We start from the raw sequence: 18,675 nt of genomic DNA, 5'->3' as shown, positions 1-18,675 counted from the left end.
TTGCTGCTCCTCCTCCTCCTACCTGTCATTCTCTCTCTCTCTCTCTCAACCCAGCCGGTCAGACAGATGGCCGTCCACCATGAGCCTAGGTTCTGTCCAAGGTTTCTGCCTGTTAAAGGGAAGTTTTTCCTTGCCTCCGTTGCCAAAGTGCTTGCTCTTGTGGGTCAAGTTGGGTTCTGTCTTTCCCTGCAGGTCTTTTCCTGCTAATCCTGTAAAGTGCCTTGAGATGACTTTCTGTTGTGAATTGAATTAAATTGAATAGTTGTTCATTACTGCATTACTGTTTTTTATTTATTTATGTTCTTCATTTCACTTTTTTATTTGATTCAACTGGTCGTGTGTTCTTTTATAATTTGTTCTTGTGCAGACATTTCTCATAGTTGTTTGTCGGTTTAGGGAAGTGAATAAACCGGACACCTCATTCCAGTCGTTCGGGGTACCGGTCGTCATGGTTACACAAGCAGAGACTGCAATGTTTCACCATTTTGGATTTTTTTTTTACCCTTTGTATAGTATGCAAACCGAAGCACGCTAGGCTTGTTTTTCTTGTTTTTCTACATAAACAGATACACGTGGAGCCAAGAGACGACGTGTAGTTCTCCAAAATGACCAACAAGTGGAGTGCCAGTAGAAACAGGTGCTCTGTAGAGCTCATTCTGAGTGAACGCTTTAGTTCTGTTAACTCGGAGCAGTCCTGTTCTGATTTTTACTACATTTGAAAGACAAAGGGTTTCTCATTGCTGGACAGAGTGACAAAAAAATGCACTTTAAAAAATATTACCATTTGCACTCAGTAATATTGCCCGTGGATTGTCATCAGGCTATTATTTAGTTCATGTTGGCTACCGTGTGTTATTTACAGCCGTTTATAACTACGTGTTTCTATAGTCAGTAGTCATTAAAGTCCATTTTAAAATATGAATTTTGCTATACCCCTCCCCACGTCTGCCCTTATAGTGTCCCTTATTTCTTCATTGTCAAGTTGGCACCCTAACCACTCACCACTGTCTTGTAGACCGTCCCGTTCATCCTCACTGATATTCTCATATCATATAGCACACCTGGTTAGGGCTCTCGTGATAACTAATCTTGCGATACGATACGATACACGATATTTGGCAACGGTAGTGCTTGACTATTCAGCTCCATGATTTCACCGTGATAATTGACGACAATCGTTTTGAATAACAGAAACAGAAACAGTTGCTTTCTTCTCAGTACCGTGACTCAAACGCTACTGTTTTAGCAGTGTTTAGTTATCAGATCACTCCTGCGCCATTATCCCTCCTCTCTCCATCCTTCCTGCTTCGTCTAATTCATTACATTGTAACAGACGGTGATCACCCACCCAAAAACAGCAGCACTGCCCCCAACAGGGCTGGAGGTCGTTATTACAACATAGGGGAGGTCTGATATTCACTGAGGACATGCGAAAAACCATCCTCTTGCCCCCCCTCCCCGGGAATAAGCTTTTTGGATGAGTATACTCTTTTCGGTACTGAGTGAGTTAATAGATCATTACGGAAAATGAATATAGTCGATGCTCTGGAGACGCGGTTATCAGGCAAATGAGCTGCACAGTATCCTGAGGTTTACTAGAATAGCACTGCTCTGTCTTTCAGAGCTGGGCCTTTAAGACAATATGGAAACAGGCCTTAAAATAAAATCTGATGATGCTCTGCACTGACCTTGACCTATGTAGTATTATTTTAATTTTTTTTACCATCTAACTATCTTAGGGTAGGATATGTTTCTTTCACGTCAACCTCAAAGTATCTGCAATCATTCTCAATATCCAATAGAAACAATCTACAGAAGTGCATCTACATTTCTTGCAAGAAATACATTTTTGCCTTTGATATGTACCGTATTTTCACGACCTTATGACGCACCTGGTGATTCGCCGCAGTCTCATTAACAGCTGATTTTTCGGCATTTCAAACGTACAAAGGGCGCGCGGATCAAAAGGCGCCGGCATGATAGGTGCGCAAAATAAAGCAGGAGCAAAACTGAGTTTGGTCCTCACATCTTTAATTGTCATCAATCAAACAAGCATACTAGTGCGCGTTTTAAAAAATAGAGCCGGAGCAAAACAGAGTCATTAATCAAACCCATCAAAGTCCTCATCCTCTGTTTCTGTAGTGAACAGCTGCGCTAGATCTCCGTCAAACATGCTGGCCTCTTTCTTCATTGTCAGTCTCTTTCCGTGCCGTGCGGCGGCGCCTCGGAAATGAAGCCGGCTTCTGCGAAGGCTCGAACAACAATGCTAGCAGGCAGTTAGCCGAAGCAGCTACAATCCAGTCAAACTGCGCTGCGCTGCCTTCCACTCTGAGTGAAACTGTGTTCTCCTGTTATCCAGCGCTCCCACGCAGCTCGCAGTTTAACGTTGCGCGGTTGGAGTTCTTTGGTTAATCCACCGGGGATGATGCTGACAAGCTAGTTTGCTAGTTAGCCTGTTAGCGCGTTAGCTAGCTTCACTCCGGTTTAGACCGTATCGGTGAGCCGGGCTGCTGCAGGTCGTCTTGTTGCTTCCTCCTCTTCCTCCATTGATTCATTAATGCTGGATTCTCTCTCCGCTGCTCTATTCCCGTGTTCTGCTGCGGGACCGACAGCCTCGGTAGCCACTTCGTCAGCACGCCATAATAGTTTACTATGGTGAAGCGCATCGGCACGTATCACTCCGCGAGGCGCCTGACTGAGTCCGCCTTACAACAACAAATAGGCCGCGCGGACCAATGGACGCACGGCACATTTTGAAAAAAATCTAAGACTTTTAGGCGCGTCCTATTGGCGTGAAAACACGGTATATGATAATTTTTAGAAAAAATAATCTACTTGCTGAGACATCTGCATGATTTTATATCTAAAAGTTAAAAATGGTGGCAAAGTATCTCATATATTGTATATTGTGATTGAGAACATCTCATATAGTGTACATCACTCATTTGGGAATACTTTCATGCATGGGCCAAGGACATACTGTGTGATACAACAAAAAGAAGACAAGATAAAAAAGCCCTGAGACCTAAGTAGTTCCGAGCGTCCACGCATCATTATCTGTGTGATCAGTGGTCTGCTCTCCGGGTACTCTGTTCTTGAGGACTTGACGATGAACTGAAAAATACCATAACCAGGAACTGACAATAACTTAATCCTGATGAGCACATATTTGTAACACTCCAGGTGCCTCTAAGAACTTTTGATTTAATACAGATGTGGTGCAGAACCAGCAAAACAAGTAATGATGCTGTAGTTTTTTCTACTAAAGACTACGTACTCTGACTGAGCTCTGAAACTAGGTGGATATTACTGCATATATGAGGTCAATTCAGTTTTAAGTCAAACAATTTAGACCAAATGTTTTTTTCCTGTGATTATTTCAATTAATTTGGTGAAGTATTTTGATATGTAGTTTAAAAGGTAATGCTTGATTTCCCTTTTCGCCCAGTTAGTGATTTACTCCAAAGCTGAATTCACCTCAGCCATGAATTGCAGTTGTCTTTAAAAACAAATAAAGCAGATAATGATGAGAATCATTGTTGACCTCTCGCACAAAAATAATATTTTCTAACTGTGTAAATGTCATTAATGTGTCAATGAGTTCATAGTTTTTACCATGCAAAATCATGTAGAAAGACATAATGTTGGGGGTGAGACGGGCTCGGGGCGAAGGTGAATAATGTCTAGTGATTTATGTTAATTGACTTTCTGTTTAGTCCTGAAACACAAATGTTGCAAAATTACCGTCAACTATCCTGCGTGAACATGAATAAAGAAATTAGTTTTTGTTTTATACAACAAAAGACTGATATGATATATTTGTCAAGTACTTCTGATATTTGTTTTATAAATTAACTACTGAATCCTTTTGTTATGTTATGGTTTGCTTTCTATGTATTTTGGTATGATTGTTTGTTCCTTTACTTTAATTATGGTGACATGCTAACTTTGATGACGAGAACTGTGTCTTATTAATGTGTGGCACCCATGACTATTTCAGTTAGAAAAGGCACCCCCCAATATTTTTATGTTATTGGTTTTCACTGTCATTGTGCATGTAGACTGACTGAACAGGACGTTCTGGTGTTATCCCAGTCGCCACCAGTAAGTGGCAGTAGTGGCGCACCGACGGACTCCGCAGCGCATCCGGTGACGTCACACGCATGCGCAGTTAGTGCGCAGTGGAAGCGAGGTGACGGCGCGAGGCAGATAGCGCCTCTACTAATATACTTTTGTTGCATTTACAGGTGGGTTCAGTACATAAGCACATGTTGGATAGCACTAGAATGGACTCGTTCATGTTCAAGACATTTTGTATATAATTGTCTTGCGTTGTAAGATCGTTGTTCTGTATTAAAAGTGAATGCTAAGTACCGTTAGCGCCCGCTGTTAGCAGCTACCGTAGCCTCTGCAATCGACGGGTGTCTCTACCGAACTATGTTCGGTAGTTTAATTGTTTTAAAACATGATTCCTGTTATACGGTATATGTTATGTGATACCTCAATGATTGTAACAGTGATAGATAACTGTTAGCTGCTAGACTGTTTAACACACGCATGCGCAGTTAGTGCGCAGTGGAAGCGAGGTGACGGCGCGAGGCAGATAGCGCCTCTACTAATATACTTTTGTTGCATTTACAGCATTAAAGATTCACCAGTTACACTAAAGGCTGTGCCTCTGTCTTTACGTGTGTAACAAATGCCTATTTGTGAAAAGTGTCCCGATTCACCATGGAAACAATTTCTCTAATTGAAACTCATTTTGAGAAGGTCGAATAAAGATATTTTACATTCAGACATTAAACTGACTGAATCTGTCTGCAATGTGCATACACACTCTTGTAAACTATGAAATAGATTATCTAAAAATTCTGTTTGAAACAGGACGACTTGTGTAACTAGAATAGCCCTCAGAGAGCGCAGACCTCCAACGAGCAGCTCATTCCCCTCCTGACTGGATTTACACAGTTCACGTGGTGATCTGGATCATCATCAAAAGTTTCCAAACTGCTCTTGGTATCTTTATAATGAACCATGAAAAGTAAAAGTGAATTGGAGTTGGTGAGTATTTGCAACAGATTTTTTAATCCGTAAATGGGGTTTTCAATGTTAAAATTAAATATTTTTTACCGACTCCATTCTGGATTCGATCCGGATGAAATTCAGTGGTAATTTAGAGCTCCCCGCCCTACAGGATTGTGTCAATCAACCGGGGTTGTCACGGACCAAGGCAGGTAAGAACCCAGACGCATGACAGTAGCAGGAACTGAGCTTTATTGTTTGTTACCGGGTAGTCAGTCGAAACCAGCGGAAAAAGTCCAGATAGGGGCAGGCAATGAGGCAGTTCCAGAAATCAGGCAGAGCTCATAAACCGGGTAACCAGAATGACCAGGCGGACAGATCCAAAGGGTCAGGCAGGGTCAAAACACGGGAGGTCAATTCACAAAGCCAGAAGGTAGCAATCATCTTTACCAATCTGGTAAGGGTGTGATGTCTGAGCTGAGTACAGTAGTCCCTCCTTTTCCGCGGGGGTTACGTCCTAAAAAGAACCCGCAATAAGTGAAATCCGCAATGTAGTCATCTTTATTTATTTTTTATTATTATACATGTACATATATGTTTTAAGGCTGTAAAACCCCTCACCACACACTTTATACACGTTTAACAGCCAGGCATTATTGTTTCAGTATTATAGAATGAAAACAAAGATCAAAACCTGTTTTCAGAACTAAACATTTGTTTGAGAAATAAAAATATATAGTACGTAGAGTAAATGTTTTCCTATTAATAATGTTAAGGCCTGCAGGTCGAGGAAAGAGCAGCTTGGAGTGCAAAAGAACAAATATTCTACTCGTGCTGTCTTTAGCCACTCATGGGCTGCTTTATTGGATAGCTTAGCACAGCGGAACGGCAGCGGCTACATGTATAAACAGGAAGAAGCGAAGCCCAAAAGGGACGTGACGTGTATGCTCCTACAAAATAAAAGCCTCTTTTTACACAGAGAATAAGAGTGCTATAAAACAAACGCTTAAATAAACATGATAGCTTTTAGAAATAACGAATTTATTTTTAATGATCAACATACGAGGTTGAACACATGAGAAATGATTAATAGCGACTTGCGCGCATTTCACAGTTGCTCCGACCGCGCCTTGCCGCTTCAAGTCGTGTTCAAGTGCAAAAAAAAAGTCTGAAAAATTGCATTAAAACTCCGCGAAGCAGCGGAAGATGAACCGCATTATATCGAGGGACTACTGTATATGTAGAGTCGGGCCTGATGAGAGATTAGCTGCAGGTGAGCCTGGGAGCACAGGTGACCGGAATGATCTGATTTCCAGGAGGAGGATCTGGAAGACAGGAGATTAGTGCATGGAAAAGCACAGGCCCGCTCAAGCTGTGACAGAGATATTGAGGAACACATTTTGAAGCTCCTTTGACTGCAATGCAAATGACAATTTCAGTGATTCGGGGTCTCTTCTGGCTCATCACTGTTAGAGTGTCCTAAACTCACCCTGTTTCTTTAATCCCATTCCTGTCTTCATAATAATCTTAAACAATCATTCCCTGAATATCTGTTCATAACCAAAACTAACCTGACTCCCTTCTGCTCTCACATGTGGGTGGATTCAAAGTTTATGCGGACGGCGGAGTCATATATTATTATAGCGCTTCCTTTATTTCTTTCATATTCCCTCCTTTTCCTCTCCAACATCGCTGATTAGCATAACCTGTGTGGCATTTCATTCATTAATTCATTTTCAAACCACTTATTCCATCATTGGGTCGCGGGCCAAGCTGGAGCCAATCCCAGCAGTCAACGGGCGAGAGCAGAGCCGGCCCTAGCCGTTTTGGTGCCCTAGGCGAGATTATGATTTTGCCCCCCCCCCCCCCCCGTAACGGCATAATATATATAAAACATTAATAACAACAGCCATATGACGGCCCTTAAAAGTTTAATTATTCTTCAAAACAACTAGCACATGCTATACAATACAAATAATAATAAAATAAAATAAAATAAACAGAAATAAAACAGGGTTACGTTCAGATTAAGAGGAAATTAAAAGTACTGACAGCTTCCACGCAAACAATGCAAAACAGATACATAGCAAATAATTTTGCCATGATAGCTTACATTTAAAATTTTACACGTCTGGACTTCCTTGCGGCAAAGGCATCGATGGTATCATCAAATGATACCTGTCTTGAAAGCTCATGATTTATGCTTATTAAAGCAAGTCCATTGAGACGCTTTTGTGACATCGTGGATCTCAGGTAAGTTTTTATAAGCTTTAGTTTGGAGAAGCTCCTCTCTGCAGCAGCAACTGTCACTGGAATAGTGAGAGCAATTCTCACGGCCACCCATGTTAGGATAAATCTCCTTCCGTTTCTTCTCCTGTATGAAACTGAGAATTTCCAAGGTGGTCATTTTGGGTTTTGGCAAATCTGGGAATGATTGCAACTCCAGTGCCAGTTCCTGTTCATCCAGGTCGGACTGCCCATTCCAGCTCAGGGCACTGCTCAGTCTCTGACACGGCTTTTCCAGCTCTTCCTTGGGCATCCGAGGGAAGTTGACAAGCACACTGAACCTTTTATCAACTTCACCCATTGTCTGTGATCTTTCCCTTAGTGCCACAATGCAGACATCTACCACCATATTGAAAAAGGAAATCTCCATTTTCCTCAGTGCATCAGTCAGTTCCTCATCAGGAGCCTCATAGGAGAACTGTCTCTTAGTTTTGAGTCTCTTCTGCTTAAGAACAGCTTCAACATTCATCTCCTCACACATTTCTTTGGCAGATGCTTGTGTAGAAGCAAATCCAGTGTCTCTGTAGCTGGTAAGAGAGGCTTCAGTTTTCTTCAGGAGATCAACTGCAACATCCATCTGCATTGTCTCAGACTGCAATAACTTGTTGACATGCTGAATTTTTGTCAGGATGTCATCCCATATCACAGTACAGACAGAGAAACGGTATGGTGCAACCGCTTCAGCTAAAGACTGTGCCTCAATTTCTATCACCGGATCTGTGGTGTGGTCTCTCACTTCCAAAAGTGCATCTCTGACTTTTGCAGCCTGGTATCTCACTGTTGATCCCACCTAGTATCTGACCAGGATTTCAGTGTTGTTTGGACATGTGTTTTTAAGATGGACCCGTTCTGAGTGGAGGCAGAAAATAGTGTGAAAAGCTTCTGCAGGTAGCCAAAGTAACCACTGGCATCTGCAGAGCTTTTTGCCGCCACGACAGTGTGAATGTTAGCATGAAAGGGTGAATGCTAACGCAGTGTGTGCTAAAAGCTTTTCCTTTGATCTTTGTCTAATGATTACATTAGATTAAACTCTAAAGAAACATCTTCAAAGGGACATTAGACATCAAAGACAACTCTTTTATAAATATAACTTGTTCATGAGCCAAAGGCATCCATGTGTTCTTTGTTTTAGCAGTGGATCACACACAATCATCACTTAAGATGAGTATATACAATGCTGGATCTGTTTGCTTTGAGTTAAATCCGATGGATTATCATTTGGTCGACGAGAAGCCCGATGGCATGTCTTTGTGGAAGAACATGTTTGATTCTCAGACTGTAGCTGTAAAGCAGAGTGAGAACAAGGACAGTTTTGACAATGAGGTAGGCTTCATGCTCACATCTTTAATATTGAGAGCATTAGTCAGTTACAGATTTCCTTATATTAATGCTTATCTGTGCCTGCAGCTTTCCATCCTGGTGGAGTTGATGTGTCGAAACTTTGACGCATACCATATTCTCAAGTTTCATGGCTGTTTTCCTGACAGTCAGGAGCTGGCATTTGAGACGTACGACATCAACTTGGTGGAGTACATGCTCAGAAACAAGGACACTCTGACCCTGACTGACGTCAGGGAAATCATTCAACAGGTAGGAACACATTCAATTCAAACAGAGACAAGGAACTCACATTTAAACTGTGGAAAAGTATAACAAATGCCTTGTCTTCTGCAGGTGGTCACAGCATTGGCTGTCTTGAAGTCTGTCGGGGTGATCCATGGCAAAGTATCACCAAAAAATATTTTTGTAGTAGATCAATGGGCAAAACCGATCAGGGTCAAGCTGGGAAATTTCAGTTCGGCCCACCTGCGATTGGATACACGGAATGCTCCAGAGCTGGAAGCAGATGAATTTACGTAAGGATGATAAAATAATTATATCAATTTACTCTGTTGAATTTTTCTTTCCTTTTTTTCTATATTTTCATATTTTATTAGGTGTTGTTTTTATGTCGCCTTGGTGGAGGTTGCCGCTCTGTTGAGGAACAAGTTAATCTTTAAAATGTTTGTTTCTTCTAATTGCAGGGCCCCAGAAAGATCTTCAGGGTTACCGTTTTCTGCGGCTGCTGATATCTGGTCTCTGGGCCATGTCATGGTCTTCTTAGTGGCTACCTGTGCTTACAGCGAGGAAGAGTTTCACCAACTACTGGTAAGACCTCTACTGTAATGAGTTTATCTCCTTTAGACTGAGGAGGAGGCTGCTCCTCGCACGCATTATAGACAAAAAAGCCACAGCGTTATGTTGTTGCTTAGCTTTGGCCATTTAACAGGCAAGTTGAGAAATTAAAAGTTGAAAATTCAAGTAAGCAGCCATTATTGGTGTTTTCTCCAGAGGAGAATCTCCACTCCTCTTAGGCTGCTGGGCCTGCGACCCACACTGGATAAGCGGTTTGAAAATAGATGGATGATTCAAAGAATTTTTATTCCATCCTGATAATATTATCGTCCTCGCGCCACGTTTATGTGCCTGCAATGACGCACACACACAAACGCGGCGCGATGTGTGTGTGTAGAGACACTTGACACCTTGATTGCGCACTGCCTCCCTCTCTCTTGCATGAGTAGAAGAAGGGGCGAGTGGATGATGTTTCTTTTTTGTGGTAATGTTGCAGCAAAAGTTGCCAAAAATGTTTTTGTGTGTGTCGTAAACTGCACACTCCCGTCCCTCACGGGTTACCATGGTAGCATGCATACTTTCATGCGTGCCACTATGAAAGTACTTTTTCTGACGGGTTTAGAGTGTTTCTGGCAGAGCGGCTTGATAAAGAAATGACGGACACCGTCCTGCAGCATCTGTTTGCTACTTAGACCATATAAGTGTTTGGGAACTGCATTAACTTGTGGAGAAAGGGTATATATGTCACCTTTAAATGTTAGTTTGGGGGTGTAAGAGTTCACCAAACCCTCTTCCGGTTCTTTGTTCTCCTTCGTGGGTGCGTAGTCATGAGGAGAATGTGGGTTAAGATTAAGATATTTATATAATTAACCATCAGTACAGTTCGTTTGGATTATCAGGGCTGAGATTCCAACATGGCTCTCATGCCCGCGCTTCGTTGGAATGAAGACACTTCCCGCTTTGTCATCAAGTCATTCTATCCCCTGATTTTGCCCCAGCCAATCTTCAAGGTTCAAGGTTACTTTATTTGTACCCGAAAGTCCAATATAAATATCAATTCCAATATCGCTATTGTAATGTCAAATTTACAGGGCTAGTGCTTCTTCTTCTACGCTTCTAAAGTCTGATTAATATAAGACATTTGCGGTTGCAAAAGATTTTCTGATGATGACTGATTGGTGGATTTGACCATTGCTTCCTAGAATCATCCCGAGGATAACGATGAAGGTGCGGAGTTTCAGGAGTTCATGCAGCTTCTGGCGGCCATGAAGATAAAGGATCCCAAGAAAAGAATCACAGAATATGGCGTCTTGAATCATCCCTTCATCTTGCGTGGGTCCTACCCATGGAAAGATCAGTATCCTCCATCTGTCAACGATGACTTCTCCTTAGATCTCTTAAATTTTGAGATGATGCAGATGCTGGGAAATGGCTGTTTCGGAGAATTAAGGAAATGCTGGAATGCCGAAACCGGCGAGCTTGTGGCGGTGAAACGACAGGTGACTCAAGTCAGTCATGACATGGAGGTAAGTGGACATTTGTTGAGTTTTCTGTTCACTCTATCATTTTGTTTGTTTAGTCAGTGAGCACAGAGAACTAGATTGTATAACTAGGAGTGTAAAAACCGATTCCCCTTTAAGGTAATGCCAGTCGCACATTAATAGTACATGCATTGACAATGCGAACACAATGCTTTTCTGCCTTCCATTGAGCTGAATTATTTTACGTGACATTCATGAACATATTAAATATCAGAAACTAATCTCATCAAACTTGTCATGTTTTTCCAGATTCAAATTTTACAAGAGTTGATGGATGTAAAAGCAGACCAGCATAACATCATCAAATGTCATGGCTGGCTCAATTTCAAGATTAGAAGGGCGCCAGTGTTCGAGTTGCTGGACAAGACATTATTTGACATCATACTTGAAATGAATAAGCCAATGGCTCTGGGTGACGTCAGAGCCATAATTCAACAGGTAAGTTCAATAGATGGAGCACATTGTGAACCGTTTGGCTCTGACCTGTAAGAAACTGAAACACATTTCTCCGTGTTCTACAGATGGCTGATGCTTTGGAGTTTCTGAAGAAATATGGGCTAATCCACACCGACATAAAGCTGGATAATATAATGACTGTAGATCAACAGAGACCCTTACGTGTCAAGCTCATAGACTTTGGCTTGGCCATGCACCGGTCTCAAGCAGAGCTTGGCATGATGATTCAACCACGTTTGTACAGGTAAAGTCTATTAAAATACTGATTATTAGAATATTCATGTAAATTGATACTTTCCAGATTTATCATTAAGTAGTACTAGACTTCCTGTCGATACATTTCTGTTATTTAATTTGGGACATGTTCTATTAAAAAAATAATAATATTTATAATACGTAAATATCGCTTCTTTTTTCTACATTTAGGGCTCCAGAAGTTTTTTTCGGACTGCCAATTTCTGAGGCCGTTGATATGTGGTCTCTGGGCTGTGTGATGATCTCCTTGATCAGGTTCATTTGTGGATTTATTGGCGACTCAGATGAAGATGTGGTAAGTTATCTGTAGTAATCAGTCTACTTGTCGATTGTTCAGTTGGTCCGGCTTTCTGAAGTGACCCCATCCAGCACCGACAGATGCCTCACTTTATTATAGCTGCTGGAAACAAGAGATTTATCTAGCTGCTAAGAGCACACCACATTTCATAGTCTTGAAATATTTACTGCATTTATTGACTTGTAAATGTACTGACTTCACTTCTGAATGATGGACTTAATGGGTACCGATCTGAAAGGATGTATTAGCAGGACAGGTCAGTGGACGGAATTGGTGACGCAGTAAAAAATAACTGTTCTGTGTTTTATCTTCAGGTTTTCGAAATTGTTAGGTTCTGTGGAATGCCACCTGACCATCTTCTTAACATGGGGATTTATTCCACAACGTTTTTCATGAAGACTGAGTCCAACAAGTGGAGACACAATGTACACCTTTAAACTTCTCAACAATGAATATAATGTTTAAAGCTGCAAAGGATTTTCTGACAGTCATGCAAACACAAATACATTCCTTCAGAAAGCATTTCCCACTAAATTATTATTTTTTCCTTCTTCTTCTACTTCATACGCTTGAGCAGGAAGTCCATCCTCTTCCTACGGCTAATCACCAGCTTTTCCTGAATGATCTGAAAATAGTAAGTATTAAAAATTATTTTTTTTAAATTGACTGATCTTTTCATGGATCATAAGGATAAAGTTCTGATTTTGGTTTTACCATTGTTTCTTTAACTAGATACAGCTGAAAGAAAACAATCAGACAGAAGAAGCTGAAACGGAACAATGCTTTGAGCTTCTAAAGGCTATGTTGGAGATGGATGTTATAAGAAGGATAACACCACAGGAAGTCCTGAAGCATCCCTTTATTACACCTGCTTCCTGCAGTAAAACTGCCAACAGCCCCGCAGATCACTGCAGTCCACCTCCAACAACCTTTCAGCCTGACGCTGAGAACGAAGGAACCAAGAAGAAAAAGAAAAAGAACTTGTTTATTAAGAGGGTCTTACCATCAGGAATATGCAAGTGTTTCCTATCAACAACTAACAACTCACCGCAAGCCGATGTGAAGAGTCAAGAAAGGTAAGGAGATTTCCGAGTATAAGCATTTGTAAGAGAAAGGGGTTCAGTGTGCAGAAATGGAACCAGTCAGTTTATGTCTTAGGTCCCGTTTCCATGATGACGGTTTTACAATGAAACCTTTTCCTTTGTATTTTATAAAGTTCTACACTTACATGACAGTAGCGGGAATGTAGCCAGTACGGTGAGGTAGTGAGTCACAGCAAGAAGGCTTCCGGTTCGGTTCCTTTCTGTGTGGAGTTTGTATGTTCTCCCTGTGTCTGTGTGGGTTCTCTCTGAGTTTTCTCTGGGTTGTCCGGCTTCCTCCCACTGCTTGAAATATCCACCTTAGGTTAATTGGACAGCATGTCCAATTGTCCGTATGAGTGAGCATGAGTGTAAATGTTTGTTTGTCTACGCGTGCACCTGCAATGCACTGGCGACTCATCCAGGGTGTACCCTCTCACTCGCCCGTAACCCAGTTGGGATAGGCTCCAGCAACACCAGCCATTGTACTCAAAGTAGATTTAACCTTAGTTAATTTTAAAGCATCTTCAAAGAAATGACAACTTGAACAGCCCTCTGTCTGTTTAGTTTGCAGAATCACGCTGCAACCATGATGCCAGGAACATGCATCAAATCCACACCAGAGAAGGATGTGTCTGAACCTGCTGCTGGTGCTAAGAAGGACCTGGACAGCAAAAAGCTCCATCCAGAACACTCCAGTCCACCTACGACCTTACAAGGTGTGATCATTGTTCAACCTGCTCCACCTGACAAAAGACTGAGTACAGTAGACAACGAGAGACCAGACAGGTAAGAAAACTTCATCTGTGTATGTCAACCATCATCACCTCTGAGTGAGGTTCATGGGGTGCTTTTTTCAATGTCTTGATAACAGGAATATATTTCTATCTGTGTTTAGTTTGCAGAATTTCCCAGAAAAGATGGCAAAGTCTGCAGTGGACGTCCTTGAAAGCACCACACAGGCGGATTCCATCCATGAAGACTCCTGCAGTAAGACTGGCAACCCTCATCCAGACCAATGCAGTCCACCTCCACCAACCTCAGGAGGTGACGCGATCCTAGTTCAGCCTGATGTTGAGACTGAGGGAGCAGAGAAGAACAAGAAGAAGAACAAGAAGAAGAGGAACGTGTTCTTGCGGTTCATAAAGTGGGTCTTACCATCAAGAGGATGGAAGGTTTGCCAATCATCAGCGACCAACTCACCACAAACCAATGTGAAGAGTCCAGAAAGGTAAAGAGATTTCCTCAGAGTATAAGCATTTGTAAGAGAAAGGGGTTCAGTGTGCAGAAATGGAACCAGTCAGTTCATCTCTTAGGTCCCGTTTCTATGATGATGGTTTTACAATGAAAGCTTTTCTTTTGTGTTTTATAAAGTTCTCCATTTACATGACAGTGACGTAAATGTAGCCAGTACGGTGAGGTAGTGAGTCACAGCAAGAAGGCTTCCGGTTTGGTTCCTTTCTGTGTGGAGTTTGTATGCTCTCCCCGTGTCTGTGTGGGTTTTCTCTGGGTTGTCCGGCTTCCTCCCACCGCTTGAAATATCCACCTTAGGTTAATTGGACAGCATGTCCAATTGTCCGTATGAGTGAGCATGAGTGTAAATGTTTGTTTGTCTACGCGTGCACCTGCAATGCACTGGCGACTCATCCAGGGTGTACCCTCTCACTCGCCCGTAACCCAGTTGGGATAGGCTCCAGCAACACCAGCCATTGTACTCAAAGTAGATTTAACCTTAGTTAATTTTAAAGCCTCTTCAAAGAAATGACAACTTGAACAGCCCTCTGTCTGTTTAGTTTGCAGAATCACGCTGCAACCATGATGCCAGGAACATGCATCAAATCCACACCAGAGAAGGATGTGTCTGAACCTGCTGCTGGTGCTAAGAAGGACCTGGACAGCAAAAAGCTCCATCCAGAACACTCCAGTCCACCTACGACCTTACAAGGTGTGATCATTGTTCAACCTGCTCCACCTGACAAAAGACTGAGTACAGTAGACAACGAGAGACCAGACAGGTAAGAAAACTTCATCTGTGTATGTCAACCATCATCACCTCTGAGTGAGGTTCATGGGGTGCTTTTTTCAATGTCTTGATAACAGGAATATATTTCTATCTGTGTTTAGTTTGCAGAATTTCCCAGAAAAGATGGCAAAGTCTGCAGTGGACGTCCTTGAAAGCACCACACAGGCGGATTCCATCCATGAAGACTCCTGCAGTAAGACTGGCAACCCTCATCCAGACCAATGCAGTCCACCTCCACCAACCTCAGGAGGTGACGCGATCCTAGTTCAGCCTGATGTTGAGACTGAGGGAGCAGAGAAGAACAACAAGAAGAAGAACAAGAAGAAGAGGAACGTGTTCTTGCGGTTCATAAAGTGGGTCTTACCATCAAGAGGATGGAAGGTTTGCCAATCATCACCGACGAACTCACCGCAAACGTGAATGTAGCCATAAACCTCTGAGAGAAAAGAAAAAAAATGCGGGGAAAAAAATCACTTAAAATGGTTTAATTAAGCAAAAAATAGAACATGCATAAATAAACAAAAGCAGACAAGTCCCTGAGCTGCTACCTTATCGTGGTGGAGGGGTTTGTGTGTCCCAATGAGCCTAGGAGCTCAGTTGTGCAGTGTGAGCTGGGTGGCAGCCAAAGGCTGCCACCCGAGGGTCAGACCTTGGCGGTCTGACCCTCGGCTCCACAAACTAGCTCTAGGGACGTGGAACATCACCTCTCTGGCGGGGAAGGAGCCTGAGCTGGTGTGCGAGGTTGAGAAGTTCCGACTGGATATAGTTGGCCTCACCTCGACACACAGCAAGGACTCTGGAACCACTCTTCTTGAGAGGGGTTGGACTTTCTTCCACTCTGGAGTTGCCACTGGTGAGAGGCGCCGGGCAGGGGTGGCAATACTTATTGCCCCCTGGCTCAGTGCCTGTATGTTGGAGTTTACCCCAATAAACGAGAGGGTAGCCTCCCTCCGCCTTCAGGTGGGGTGACGGATCCTGACTGTTGTTTGTGCCTATGGTCCAAACAGCAGTTAAGAGTATCCACCCTTTTTGGAGTCCTTGGGGGGGGTACTGGAGAGTGCTCCTTCTGGGGATTCCCTCGTTCTGTTGGGGGACTTCAACGCCCATGTTGGCAATGACAGTGAAACCTGGAGGGGTGTGATTTGGAGGAATGGCCCCTCTGATCGGAACCCGAGCGGTGTTTTGTTATTGGACGTCTGTGCTAGTCACAGATTGTCCATAACGAACACCATGTTCAAGCATAAGGGTGTCCATATGTGCATTTGGCACCAGGACACCCTAGGCCGCAGTTCGATGATCGACTTTGTAGTCGTCTCACCGGACTTGCGGCCGCATGTCTTGGACACTCGGGTGAAGAGAGGGGCGGCGCTGTCAACCGATCATCACCTGGTGTTGAGTCAACTCCGATGGTGGGGGAGGATGCCGGACAGACCTGGCAGGCCCAAACGTATTGTGAGGGTCTGTTGGGAACGTCTGGCAGAATCGCCTGTCAGAAGGAGTTTTAACTCCCACCTCCGGGAGAGCTTCGACCATGTGCCGGGGGAGGCAGGGGACATTGAGTCCGAGTGGACTATGTTTCGTGCCTCCATTGTCGAAGCGGCCAATCGGTGCTGTGGCCGTAAGGTGGTCGGTGCCTGTCGTGGCGGCAATTCCCGAACCTCTTGGTGGACACCGGTGGTGAGGGATGCCGTCAAGCTGAAGAAGGAATCCTATCAGGCCTTTTTGGCCTGTGGGACTTTGGAGACGGCAGACAGGTACCAACAGACCAAACGGACCGCAGCTACCGTGGTTGCTGAGGCAAAAACCCGGACATGGGAGGAGTTCGGTGAGGCCATGGAAAACAACTTCCGGATGGCTTCGAAGAGGTTCTGGACCACCATCCGGCATCTCAGGAGGGGGAAGCAGTGCACGGTCAACACTGTGTATGGTGGGGCTGGTGCGCTGCTGACCTCGACTCGAGACGCTGTAGATCGGTGGAGGGACTACTTCGAAGACCTCCTCAATCCCACCGACATGCCTTCCAGTGAGGAAGCAGAACCTGGGGACTCGGGGGTGAGCTCCTCTATCTCTGGGGCCGAGGTTGCTGAGGTAGTTAAAAAGCTCCTCGGTGGCAAGGCCCCATGGGTGGATGAGATCCGCCCAGAGTTCCTTAAGGCTCTGGATGTTGTCGGGCTGTCATGGTTGACACGACTCTGCAACATCGCATGGACATCGGGGGCAGTGCCTTTGGATTGGCAGACCGGGGTGGTGGTCCCTCTTTATAAGAAGGGGGACCGGAGGGTGTGTTCCAACTATAGAGGCATCACACTCCTCAGCCTCCCCGGGAAGGTCTATTCAGGGGTACTGGAGAGGAGGGTCCGCCGGATAGTCGAACCTCGGATTCAGGAGGAGCAATGTGGTTTTCGTCCTGGCCGTGGAACTGTGGACCAGCTCTACACCCTCGGCAGGGTCCTTGAGGGTGCATGGGAGTTTGCCCAACCAGTCCACATGTGTTTTGTGGATTTGGAGAAGGCATTTGACCGTGTCCCTCGGGGATTCCTGTGGGGGGGGGGTGCTCCGGGAGTATGGGGTGTCTGATTAATATTATAAGTAAGTTAAAACTGTATCCACCTGAAATGAGCTCCTTCCTCTATCTGATTATTCATGTTGTAAATATGTTAGTAATCCCTCCCTCTTCCCCATAGTCTTGTGCTCTCTCCCCCTCTGTTTGTCCCTCTTTCTGTCTCTGTCTGCAGGTCCTTCTGTCCGTGGTGCTGCAGAACCTGGACCTGTGGCCCTCAACACTGATAACCATATCAGTAGCATTAGCATTTATAGCTTTATACATTTTGTTTTTGTCTGCTCCTGCTCTGTCCTGCAATTGCTCATCCTCCTCCTACCTGTCATTCTCTCTCTCTCTCTCTCAACCCAGCCGGTCAGACAGATGGCCGTCCACCATGAGCCTAGGTTCTGTCCAAGGTTTCTGCCTGTTAAAGGGAAGTTTTTCCTTGCCTCCGTTGCCAAAGTGCTTGCTCTTGTGGGTCAAGTTGGGTTCTGTCTTTCCCTGCAGGTCTTTTCCTGCTAATCCTGTAAAGTGCCTTGAGATGACTTTCTGTTGTGAATTGAATTAAATTGAATAGTTGTTCATTACTGCATTACTGTTTTTTATTTATTTATGTTCTTCATTTCACTTTTTTATTTGATTCAACTGGTCGTGTGTTCTTTTATAATTTGTTCTTGTGCAGACATTTCTCATAGTTGTTTGTCGGTTTAGGGAAGTGAATAAACCGGACACCTTGTTCCAGTCGTTCGGGGTACCGGTCGTCATGGTTACACAAGCAGAGACTGCAATGTTTCACCATTTTGGATTTTTTTTTTACCCTTTGTATAGTATGCAAACCGAAGCACGCTCGGCTTGTTTTTCTTGTTTTTCTACATAAACAGATACACGTGGAGCCAAGAGACGACGTGTAGGGTCATGATTGGTCCACTAAATCATGTGGGCGTATTAGACGGAAAGGTTTTTACCACCACCACGTCAAGCCCTGCTTGTGCTGTCTCTACTTGATCCCCTTTTTCAAACGTTCAATATATTCCTTTTCACCGTGACCTCGGTGATCT

General features: G+C 43.7%; 2 protein-coding genes across 3 annotated transcripts; both read left to right on the top strand.

Moving 5' to 3' along the window:
• The first annotated feature begins 8,514 nt into the window (after window positions 1-8,514).
• On the top strand, window positions 8,515-11,668 carry LOC137916785 (uncharacterized). The gene is made up of 7 exons (XM_068759750.1): window positions 8,515-8,631; window positions 8,716-8,898; window positions 8,983-9,164; window positions 9,333-9,456; window positions 10,626-10,949; window positions 11,214-11,402; window positions 11,486-11,668. The coding sequence occupies exons 1-7, from the start codon at window positions 8,515-8,517 to the stop codon at window positions 11,666-11,668; spliced, it is 1,302 nt and encodes a 433-aa protein (XP_068615851.1).
• A 624-nt stretch (window positions 11,669-12,292) lies between these two features.
• LOC137916784 (uncharacterized) lies at window positions 12,293-18,201 on the top strand. Of its 2 annotated transcripts, none has more exons than XM_068759749.1 (8): window positions 12,293-12,398; window positions 12,551-12,607; window positions 12,706-13,049; window positions 13,620-13,841; window positions 13,951-14,283; window positions 14,846-15,067; window positions 15,177-15,428; window positions 17,811-17,948. In XM_068759749.1, the coding sequence occupies exons 1-8, from the start codon at window positions 12,315-12,317 to the stop codon at window positions 17,860-17,862; spliced, it is 1,566 nt and encodes a 521-aa protein (XP_068615850.1). In that variant the 5' UTR covers window positions 12,293-12,314; the 3' UTR covers window positions 17,863-17,948. The 2 variants fall into 2 exon arrangements, with proteins under 2 accessions (XP_068615850.1, XP_068615849.1); XM_068759748.1 differs by having other exon boundaries at window positions 12,295-12,398; window positions 15,177-15,456; window positions 17,811-18,201.
• Window positions 18,202-18,675: the final 474 nt, after the last annotated feature.

The sequence above is a fragment of the Brachionichthys hirsutus genome, unplaced genomic scaffold, assembly GCF_040956055.1.
Source record: "Brachionichthys hirsutus isolate HB-005 unplaced genomic scaffold, CSIRO-AGI_Bhir_v1 contig_1033, whole genome shotgun sequence".
Classification (NCBI taxonomy): Eukaryota; Metazoa; Chordata; class Actinopteri; order Lophiiformes; family Brachionichthyidae; genus Brachionichthys; species Brachionichthys hirsutus.
Note: the sequence above shows the minus strand (reverse complement) of the source record. Positions and strands in the feature narration are given on the sequence as shown.